Raw genomic sequence first — 11,693 nt, forward strand, 5'->3', positions numbered from 1 at the left:
GGAACATTGCACAAAGTGATTGGTCGAAACTTTGAAGGGGTGCTTGTTTCCTCCTCTTTGGGAATAAGGGCTATGAAAGTAGAGTTGAGGGATTTGAGTATGGAAGAAGATTTCTGGGAATCTTCCACCACCTCCCACACTTCCAAATGCACAATTTCCCAACATGCTTTGTAGAAATCAATGGTGAAGCCATCCGGCCCTGGTGCCTTTCCACTGGGCATTTCTTTCACTACTTCTTCCACCTCTTCCATGGTTATAGGGCGGTCTAAAGATTTATTCTGATCTTCAGTTATTAACCTTGGAATGGAGGACATGACCTCCCTAATAGCTTCTTCCCTATTGGTATCTGGTTCCGTTGCTATCTGGCTAAAGTGATCAGTGAGGAGGGATGAGATTTCCTGATGATTTTGGAGGGGAGTGCCTTGTTCATCCTTCAGCCGGGTGATTTTGTTGGTGCACCTGTAAACTATAGCTGGGTGATGGAAGAACTTGGTATTTTTCCCCCTTCTTTGAGCCCCTGTATGCGAGATTTTTGTCTCCAGAGTATTTCTTCCTGCTGGCATCTATCATTCCACTTTTTCATAAGGGTTTGCTCTATGTGAATGGCCTCTTAGGTGATGTCCCCTTGGAGCCATTTTGTGTGGATTTGAGCCAACTGTTCCTCCAGGGCCTGCTTATCTTTGAAGATGTCACCGAATACCTCTTGGTTCCAGGACCTTAGTCGAGCTTTGAGGTGCTTTAGTTTGGCTTGGAACCTATACATTTTGGTGCCTCTGATGTCCAGCAGCTCGTGCCACCAGTGTTTAATTTTAGAAGTGAATTCCAGATGACTTAACCAGAATTTCTCAAACCTGAAGGGTCTGTTTTTTGGGGTGCCGAGGATGGCTGCGTCCATGGTGATGGGCCAATGATCAGAGCCTCCACAAGGTATAATGTCCGATTCTACTGTTACCCCTTCCAGGAGGATGGCTTCTGTTATAAGAAAGCGGTCAAGTCTGGAGGCAATCTGCCTGTCTCCTCCTCTTTTGTTATTCCAGGTGTATAAACCATTTTTGGGGAAGATATCCACAAGATTTGTTGTTCTGATAAAGCTGTTGAATGCCTCTGCATCTCGATTTAGCATTCTAACCCCTCCTTTCTTTTCTTTTAGCGAGGTTATCATGTTAAAATCTCCACCATAGATCGCTTTAGCTATGGGATATCTGTTTTGCATTTTGGAGAGGCGATATAGCATCACCAGTTTGTCCTCTAGTCTCTGGGGACTGTAAATATTTGTACACAGGTATGTTTCAGAATCCCCTATGATTTTCATTTCCAAGGAGATGAACGATCTTGAAGCCTCTGCTGTGATGAGATGGAGGATATGAGGATTCCAGAGAGTAGCCAGGCCTCCCTCCATTCCATTCCCTTCCACTTCTATGTATTCCATTCTTTTACCTGAATTTTTGCTTATCCCTTTCATTTTCTGGCTAGAGTATTTTGTTTCTTGCAAAAAAATCATGTAAGGCTTTTCATTGGTGACTTTCTTTCTTAGAAGTCTTTATTTCCTTTGGCTATTTAGCCCTCTAGTATTCCATGAAAGTATCTTCATAATTAATAGATTTTTTAAGAGAGAAGCGTGAAAGCCTCAAGGGCTTTCATCTTACCTGAGTTTAGGAGCATCTTACCTAGCTCTTGAAGTGCCTCGTTGTTCGTGCATCAACCTCTCTTTTTCCTATGTTTAGGATTGATATGATTTTGATGCAATCCTAGGGTTTTAACTCGCAGACCCTTAGTTGCACCAAAGCCTCTTTTCCGCATGTTCAGCTCTGCATCTTGCCTTGCTAGGAATAGAGAGTTCACTCTGTCTACTTCCTCCTCTGGGATATGTTCCATTCCTTTTTTCTTCCATTACTCTACCATGGTTAGGAGATCCATGCCTTCTCTTTCTAGAATGTCACTTAGATCCATATCCTCTATCCCTGTTTCGCTGACTATCATTCCGCATCTTCCTCTAATTCTTTTGTGAGCACCTGAAATAGTAGGTTGTTGCTTGTCTGACTTGGATTAGGATCTGGGGTTTTCTGTGCGGGATCATCCTTGTTATCCTGCGATAGGTTTGTTGCCTGAGGGACTTCAGCTACCTCCGTGTTTGATCCAAGAACTTCAAAGGCATTGACTGTGCTTTTGATGGAGGTGCTTGTTTTGGGTTGATATTTCCTATTGGCTCTCTGCCTACCCATAGGATGAGTAAAACCTTCCTGAAACTTTCCTGAGTTTTCTTTGGATTGCTCGATTGGCTTGTTCATTGGGCATTCCCTAAACAAGTGTCCGTGTTCATGGCATTTCCAGCACCGAAATGGGATTTGTTCATAATCTATGGCTTGAAAGAAAACTTCATCTCTGAATTCTAACCATAGACCCTCATGAAGGGCACCTGAGACATCCATCTCAACACAAATTCTTGCACAAGAAGTGTACCTTTTTTGCAGGGTTGCTTCTGAGGCTTTGATGAAGGTACCCAACTTGTTGCCTATTTTCTCCAATGCTACAGGTCTCCAGTAATCAATGGGGAGGGAGAATAGGCGAATCCAAACAGGTACCTGCTTGAAAGTCTCCCGTTCTGGTGCAAAGTTGGGTTTCCATGGTCTCATATATAGGCCTGCTGAGGCATAAAAGTAAGGTCCTCCATCGAAGATGTGATCCCTATCGTCCAGGTTCACGAAGACTATACTGAAGAAACCTTTGGCTCCCAGGTGTAGCCTGACATCCCCTTTTGGCTTCCACTGTTGTTTGATCCACAGGCAGAGGGCTCTTTCTGTAGGCCAGAAGCCCATGAACTTACAGATCACCGCATGTACTGACATGTGGTCTCTGTAAGCCTACATTTCAGGGTCAGTTATAATCACTCGCAGGCTTTCCGTGGTTTTGGGCTTGCAGTGTCCCGGGTCCTTCTGTTTTCTAGTTCCTGCGGCCGATCCTTCCAGATCTGTTTCGTACTGGGGTAGAGCTTCCGTGTCCACAGATTGTTTGTTTCTTCCTCCTTCTGCTTGTTGTACCAGCTCCGGATTGGGGTTCTCTTTGTCTCTTCCTTCTGAAATCCTAATGTCATCAATTCATTTTTGGTTCTGGGTTTCCATGGTTTTCCCACCCATTTTTTCCTTCTTGCTTAGCCCATCCTTTCCTGCATTCTCAGAGCCTAATATTTGCACCCCTTCTAGTGGGGCCTTTCCTTTGGTCATCATTGCCTACTTGTATGATGGGGCCCCATTGGACCCCGCTCTCCTCATTTGTTGGGCCAAGGCCTGCCTGCGCCTACAGAGCTCTGCTAACTAGACTTTGCCCTCCACCAGAGTTTGTGATAGAAATACAAAAGCTCTGAACCCTAGCTCAAATCACTGTCACTCCAAAGCCTCTAATACTTGTGCCCGCACCAAAAAACATATTAAAGTTTAAATTATCATTTTGATTATTTATTTATTTTTATATTGAGTTTCTAACGTATCAATTTTTTTATTTATATATTTTTTTATTTTATTTTTATTTATTTGACTTTCTAAGGTGTCTTTTTCATTTACTTTAATTTTTCTGAATCATCTCCACACTATATATTGTTGTTGTTAGATCATGTACTCCACTTATGTCCTGATGATGAACCATAGTGGAGGGTTCGAAACGTTGGCCCCAAAAATCCTATGTGATCTCAATCCGAAAAAATTCTCTCTCTAAAATATTTTTATATTACTGTTTTCTAACATTATAATTTGAAAATACCTTTAAAACTAAAACTTTTTATATTAAAAAAATAAAATTATATCATAAATAATTATAATATTTTTGGATTTAATTCCTATATTAAACTCAAAATCAAAATATTTTTATAATAATCTCTAAATTAATTTATCATAAAAAATAAATTATGACATAAACAATTATAATTATTACATTTAATATATTAAAGTTATTTAAAATTTATATCCCATCTTACTTATATTAAACAATTTGTTTACATAAGAATGCCCACTTATAAGAAGTGAATGCATACCTCAAATTATTTAAAAATGAATAAAGCAAATACCACATTTATTGGGCCAAGAGGCGCTCTCCAGACTAATATGGAAGAGATGTTGTAAGGTTATCACACTGGTTCAACCCACCTAATATAATAGATATGTTGTAATGCAAAATTTAACAATTTGACTAAGTCAAATTACATAAAAATATAACTAAAATTAATTTAAAAGATTAATGTAATGTAATGTAAACATTTTAACTTGGTCAAAATAAATAAAAATAATAATAATAATAATGGCCCATGGTATTAGTGTGGAATGTAGCCTATTTAAAGGGAGAAAATAAATCTCTTTTCACTCTAAAAGAAGTTTGCATATCAATAGATTTGACTCCTATCATGTGATTTAGGCTATGCTATGTTATGTGATGTTTTGTTGTTATGTTATATAAACATTTTGGCGTGATCAAATTAGAGAACAATAAAAATAAAAAATAAATTTATAATTATAATTATTAATTAAAACATTTTCACTAGATCAAATTACATAAAAATAAAATAAATATTTATAATTATCAATTATTAATAATTAAACTAGCCTAGATCCATCTTAATTCTGAATCTACAAAATGTCGAAAAAGATTAAATCTCTTGATGTACAAATTTCTTTTAAAATGAAAAAAAATTGATCTCTTTTAACATTTAGTAGATCTAAAATTAAAATAAATCTAGACGGATATTGGATTAATCAATTTATATATTATCATCAATTTATTTCTCGTATCTATTAAAAACATGATTTAAAATCATGTAATGATTTAAAATTATGTAACCATAAAGTAACAATCAAATAAACTTATCTTATGACTTCTATATTCTATACTACTAAAAGTCTCACGCCCTTTCTAATCTACTTTCTAATCAACCTTCAATACCTAATCGTGATATATAACTTTATAACCTTTTATTATTATTTTAATTAAACATAATATTTAATCTATCACAAGATTTTAATAAAAAATCATAAAATAGATAGTTGTAAGTATGCAAGCCCCGGGTTCAATTCCCATACGTGGATATGTTACATTCTCCACTTTGATATTTGGAAGATTATGTGTTAAAAGCAAATGCCTTTGACTTTTTGTGCTTTGTGATAGGGCAATTTATGCATGTGTGGGTATCAAAATCTTCCTTTTCTTCCTAAACACACCGCCTCTCTAATGCTATTTTGAAAGCCTTTGAACTAGTCAAACTATACCAACCTCAAATCCATGTAGGCAACAATTCTATGTGCTCTTGTAGGACCCCTCACCTACTTTTTACCAACCCCCCACAATTCCCATGTTTGAATTCCATTTGCTTGCAAACTTGTGAACCAAAACAAAGATTGGTGTATGGCCCACCATGCTTAGTTTGCTTACCTTCTGACATGGAGTTTGTTTCAAAAAAGTAGAGATTTATATAAAATCAATTTGTTAATGATAAATTTATATTTTTCTCCTTGGAATTTGTTGTGGGAGATTACTTGGAAAACACTCACCACGTTCACCTACATGTGACTTTCTAAGGGTTGTTGAAGATTAAAGAAGACAAACCTACTTTGCCAACAACAAAAGGCCCCCACTCATAGAAACACCTCTACCACCAATATCTCAATGATATAATATATTCTCTAAAATTGTAACAACCACCTACCCACCATCACAACACTTGCAGTCCAACTTGGATTCTGGCAACCCATTCATAGGTGTGGTCTTCAAATCCTTACCAAATTGGACTATGGGTCACTTTCTCTAGACTAAATAAGTATGAAGTTGGCATGCAAAATTATAAATTGATAATTATGAAAGTAATCCATCATGAAATTAATATTTAGGATTATTAAAAATAGTTTTAAATTTTTTAGAAACAGGAGGAAGACTTTTTAAATAAATTTATATTTTATTAAATTATATTAAAATTTATAATTTAATTGCTTTTAATATACAAAATATGTAACAAAGCAAATACATTATCAAATTAACATATAATAATATATTATTGGTTGATTTTGTTACAAGTTTTATATAACATTAAAATAGTTTTTATATTTACTTAAAAAAATGTTGATGTGTGAGTTTTATCTTTTTTTAGTTTATTCTAGTTATTTGTTTTTTTTCTTTCTTTTTTTTAATAGTTATTTTACACTTTGTAATATCTACTTCATATGATATTACATCATTTATAAGTTATATATATATATATATATATATATAATGATTTTATAATATAACAATTATTATTATTATTATTTTGTAGTTTACAAATTTAGAGATTAGTGACTGCTACATTTACGAAATATTTGTTGCAGATTTATCTGAAAATATCACTTCTTGCCGACTCATTTACAGTGTTTGATTTTGAGGGTGTTGAGAAATTTGAACCCAAAGCCTCTCAATAACAAAGATACTTTAACAACAAGGATTTGATCAATTAAACTAACCCTCAAAGCTTCAATTCCCAAAATACTTATACATTCGCGCTTCAAATTCATGTATCAATAATAACACAATTTACCTTTGCAAATTTTACCAACAACAAAAGTCTCACTCATCTTATCAAATAGACACCACTCACATAAAATATCTCTAACTTAATTTACTAACCAAGGTCATTTGACCCTTAAATCTTGTAAATCATAAGTAATTCCCCACAACTTTTTATTTTTTTTACAATTTAGCATCCAACACTATCTACCTAACAAAAGAGATGTGAATTTCACACTATGGGAAGGGTGGGTTGATCCATCTATATCTTTATTTAAGTGTGTAAAAATACATTAAATCTTCATATTGTATTATCCTCATTAATATGACTTTGATCTAATAAAATTTAGATTGAAAGAAGTAAAACGAATTCCACATTGTAGGAAAACGTAGAAATGGTCCATTCGAACTTTATGTACATGTGTGCATTTGTTATATATATATAAACTATCTACACTTATATATGAAATGCTTCTTATTATTAATATGCGACAAATAGGTTATTCCTCGATTTTGGAGTACCATAATGGAATGTAACTAAATTTACAAGTATTCTAGTAAGGTCTTTTCAAGTGAAAGTATATTTTACCAAATTGGTTAGAAACATGTACTTGAAATCAATCCTATGAAATAATTCATTTGAATAGCAACATGTCATTCCTCGTTTTTGGAGTATCACAATGGAATGTGCCCCAACTTACAATATTCCAAAAGGGTCTCTTTAACTAGTTCATCATAAACTTTACAATATTCCAAAAGGGTCTCTTTAATTAGTTCATCATAAACTTCTACTTAGAATCAATTACATGAAACAATCCAACTTCATAAATAACATGTCATTCCCAAGTTTAGAGTAATACAATAGGGTCTCTCCTAACTTACTGTGTTTTAAAAGGGTATGTTTAACAATGACATTATGAGTGGAGTTATATTTTACTCCAATTTATCCTATCATAAAAGGGTTGCTCAGCTGTAACATTATGATTATGAGTAGAGGTATATTTTACTAAAACTATTAGGGATTTGTACATAAAGTCAATTACATGTAATAATTTATTTGTATAAATAAAATGACACCAAAAAAATAAAGAGAGAAAGATATTTTATAATTGTAAACATGATATATCTAATTATTAAATTCCAGTAATGGTATAAAACATCATCTCTTTATTAATTAACCATAGTCTTATTAATATTTTTCCTTGTTGATCCTCCAAGGAGGGTGCCCCGGAGCAGGCGTTCCCCTTGCCTTGATACAATTCCAACTCAAATGAAAGGCGTTGCAACTCCATGATTATACTTGACACATTGCATGCATTCTCGTCACTTCATTGATCATGGCATGAAGCTAACACATTGTTAAATGTTATTTGAATATTGTAGGCAACATAGGGAGGTATAGAAGGACTCAACATGAGAATTCTATCAGATTGGAAGAGCTAGAAAAAATTGACAATATAAACCACAAGTTGACCATTCTAGCTAGGAGATCAACTAATATCTCATTCTCATCGGATGAGGATAATTACTAGCTAGTGTTGATACCGAGAGATTTTGCCCAATAGTTGTTATAACTCACTGGTTTTTTGCTTGTAGCACTAGTAGTCTTTTTTGTCTTCTCATGTTAATGTATGTCAAGGTTTGGCACAACCAACCTATCTTTATAAGTTTTTATTTAGAAGATGTTATAGTTAGAAGAGGTCTTAGCAACCTCAAGGCTTCGAACTTATGTCACTAATCTGGTTTCCTTTTGAACAGACCAATTGTCTATGTAATCTTCATTGACGTAATGAAAAGTGTCTAACTTAAGGAAAACAAAAAAAACAAAACATTTTTCCTTGTTGTAGATTCAAAGATAAATATATTGATTTCACCCATTCTTCTTTATTTAATTAGATTTCTTCAGAAAAATTCAAATAGTGCATGTTTTAGTGCATGTTTTATGGAAGAAACTTCTTAGGATCCAACTTTACAACTAAAGTAACCCTTAACCATTCACTTACTAAAGTAACCCTTAACCACTCACTTACTAGCCCATTAAAATAACATATAGGAGACAAGTTCCACTTTAATTAGATAAGCTATGCTTTATTGATAAATTACTACTCAACACTTACTCTTAGTATAATAAAACTATAATTAGTAAATTAAAAACAATTTTAAATTTTACATTAAAATCTTATTGACTTTACAAAATATACTATTTCAAAAAAACATCTAAATAATAGTTAATTTAAACAATATTAATTATTTTAAACAATAGGTTAAAAAATTAGTATATATAAAATTCAAAATGACCCTACTTACAAATTTATATAACCTAAGGTGTGGCCACACTCAACATACACTTCATCTAAACTTAACAAGGTTGCATCGATGCAACCTTGGTTAAAAGTACGGAAAAGTTTAAATATTTAGAATAATTAATGTAGTTTTGGTTGATAATATTTAAGATATATATATATATATATATATATATATATATAAGTTTAGTTATGGTTATATATTCCAAAAAAGAGAGAGGAGCAAGCTCCTGATACATATGGGGCTGGAAAGAGTCATGCTGAAGGAGAATAGATCGGGAACGCAGTCCCAGGTACCTTTAGACATGAATCCAAAAATTCCAGAGTTTCCAACTACATTTCTGGCATACTGCCGTACAAACTGTGAAAGCAAGAAAATACACTTACATAACATAACTTCAGAAACTAAGAAATGCGGGTGAAAATTCAAAACACTTATGAGGCATTTTAATATTTGTTTACAGATTGATCTTGCTGAGATCTCTGTTTACTGCTCTGATAGTTGGAGTTTTCTCCCTCCTGATTCAGAGTAATGTTTTTGAGGTAGCTGACTGTCTCCTCTAGGTGAGTGCACTTGTTGGTGAGAGAGTCTATTTCAGCCTTTTGACTCTCCAGTTGTCTCTTCAAAGCTGAGTTTTCAGATCTCACTTGAATCTTCAAGTCTTGGATTGTCTCTCTTACCTTAACGATCATGAATTTGTGAGCTCGGCATGTAGTGCATTTCTCATTTTGGGAAGCTCGGTCTACTGGATTCAAGTCCATGGCTGAGCGGTCTTCTGTTGTCTTATGATCTGAAATATGATCCTTTGTGGTATGTTGGTTCTTCCTGTTGTCTCTGCTAGGTGAAGGCACTGTTGTTGTTCCCCGGAGCTTGATAGGATGATGCCTATGGACCTTCTTGTTGATTGGACGAAGATCCAACTTCCCTTGATTAAGGCTCCGATTTGTTGGCTTGATTCGATACAGGAGGAAAAAGGAGGCTAGCTTCACTGAAGAGAAAGCGAAAATGGAGGAGTGAAGAAAGTGGCTAGAAATGAGAGCAGATATGGGCGAATAGGCAAAGGAAGAGCAGAGCGAGGATAACTTGAGGCTCACGATGGGATTGTGAGCATGAGGGGAGCAGGGGAAGCAATCCAAAGGCAGCGAGCATGCAGGGGATAGCTTGGGATCGCAGAGAGGGGGAGCGTAATGGCACGAGAGGGCCGAGGGAACATGGAGAAGGAGGAAGGAGCGCGGGCAAAGAAGAAAGGAGGGGACAACAGAATGACAGAGAGAACGTTGGAGTGGGAGATCCACATGTAAAACAGAGGAGGATCGAGGAGTGAAGTGAGGAGTGGGAGGCCCAAAATTTAAAGGAGAGGGGGGAGCGATGGAAGGCCAATTCAACTAGGTAGAGATGGTGACCTGGGAAAGCCCGATTGGAGGAAAAAAGCATAACTTAGATCGGATGGAAGGACAGGTTATGCGCAGAATGATGAGAGTGGAGTCACGAGATCTCCAGGACCTGTCAGCCATAAGGGAATCTCTGCGAGGATAATTGTGGGTACACCAGATCACATAAGTGTTGAAACTCAGAATATAATCTTTGGAAGAGATTTTTGACATGAAATTCAAACAGGGACGAAAGGACTAAGGAATAGGTGTGAAGAACACCTCCTCAGCTACTCTTGTTTCCCCTTCAGGCCTGGCTACTGCCAAATTGGCATGGTGGTCAGCGGAGCTGTTGTTTTCCGCAAGATGTGTTTAAAAGTGACATTTCCTAGGTCTTCCATATTTTTCCTTATTCTATTGAGGATTTGGTGCATGGAAACATTTGGAGGGGTTCTTCTACTGATCATGGCTTCAATGATGATAGTTGAATCTCCCATTATAATAGGATCTCTGATTTCCTTTTTTTTTAGAATCTTGGTGCCCATTAGCAGGCCATAAGCCTCAGCCCTATTGTTAGAGGCTTCCCCCAACCCCCACTCATAAGTGATTGGATTATTTCCCCCTGGTTCGAGGAGGATCCCTCCTGCTCCAGCTCTACCTGGATTGTTTTTGGAGGCGCCATCAAAGAAAAGACAATGCCTGTTCAAATTTCCTTTCCATGTTGAAAATTCTTCCTTATTTAATCTAATTTTCCAGTTTTGAGTTGGGGGTCTAACATTGGGACTGATATTCCAATTACTTCTAATAGTTGCTTGGTTGATCCAATTCCTTTCTTCTTGCTGGAGGTTGCTACTGTCTATTGCTTTTAAACCTTTCATGTTTAGAAATTCTAAAGTGAGGCCCCAAGTCTTTGACAAAACTCTTCCAATCTTTGGGGTTTGGTCTTTGAAGATGTTTTGATTTCTTGAGAGCCAAATCTGCCAACAGAGAAATGACGGGAGACTTTCCTAGAACCTTTTGATGGTTTTCTTGTTCTTCAATGAATATGGGTATTTTTTTTCCATTCAGTGAAGAAGTCATTAAAGGTTGTAGAGAAGTTGAGCTCCATTTCCAGAGGACTTGTGAGTTGCTTCCAACACTCTCTAGCAAAGGGGCAATCCAAGAAGAGGTGTTGGATGGATTCTTATTCATTTAGACACATTGAGCACCTTGACGGGCCGAAGAATCCCTTTCTTTTGAGGTTATCGGCTGTGAGAATTCTGCCTTTTAGGAGAGTCCAGCTGAAAATCTTGACTTTGGGGAGGCTTTTTGTCTTCCATATAGATTTCCAAGGGGGCAATCTTGTTCATCTTGTTGTGCCTGGAGAATGATGTATCTGGACTTGACTGAGTAAGCACCCCCACTAGGATCCCAGATAAATGTGTCTTCAGCTTCCAGATTTGTTGGGGTTGATCCTTTGAGATGGAGGACTAAGAGATCCCATTGGATTTTTAAATTTGGAGG

The 11,693-nt window shown here is 35.9% G+C and overlaps 1 protein-coding gene across 1 annotated transcript; it reads right to left on the reverse strand.

The window, feature by feature from the left end:
- Positions 1-610: 610 nt before the first annotated feature.
- LOC149265714 (uncharacterized) lies at positions 611-1,429 on the reverse strand. The gene has a single exon (XM_089405766.1). The coding sequence runs from the start codon at positions 1,427-1,429 to the stop codon at positions 611-613; it is 819 nt and encodes a 272-aa protein (XP_089261892.1).
- Between the last annotated feature and the right edge of the window lie 10,264 nt (positions 1,430-11,693).

The sequence above is a fragment of the Pinus tabuliformis genome, chromosome 6 (assembly GCF_031772625.1).
Source record: "Pinus tabuliformis cultivar Carrire ecotype Pingquan chromosome 6, CPIR1, whole genome shotgun sequence".
Taxonomy (NCBI): domain Eukaryota; kingdom Viridiplantae; phylum Streptophyta; class Pinopsida; order Pinales; family Pinaceae; genus Pinus; species Pinus tabuliformis.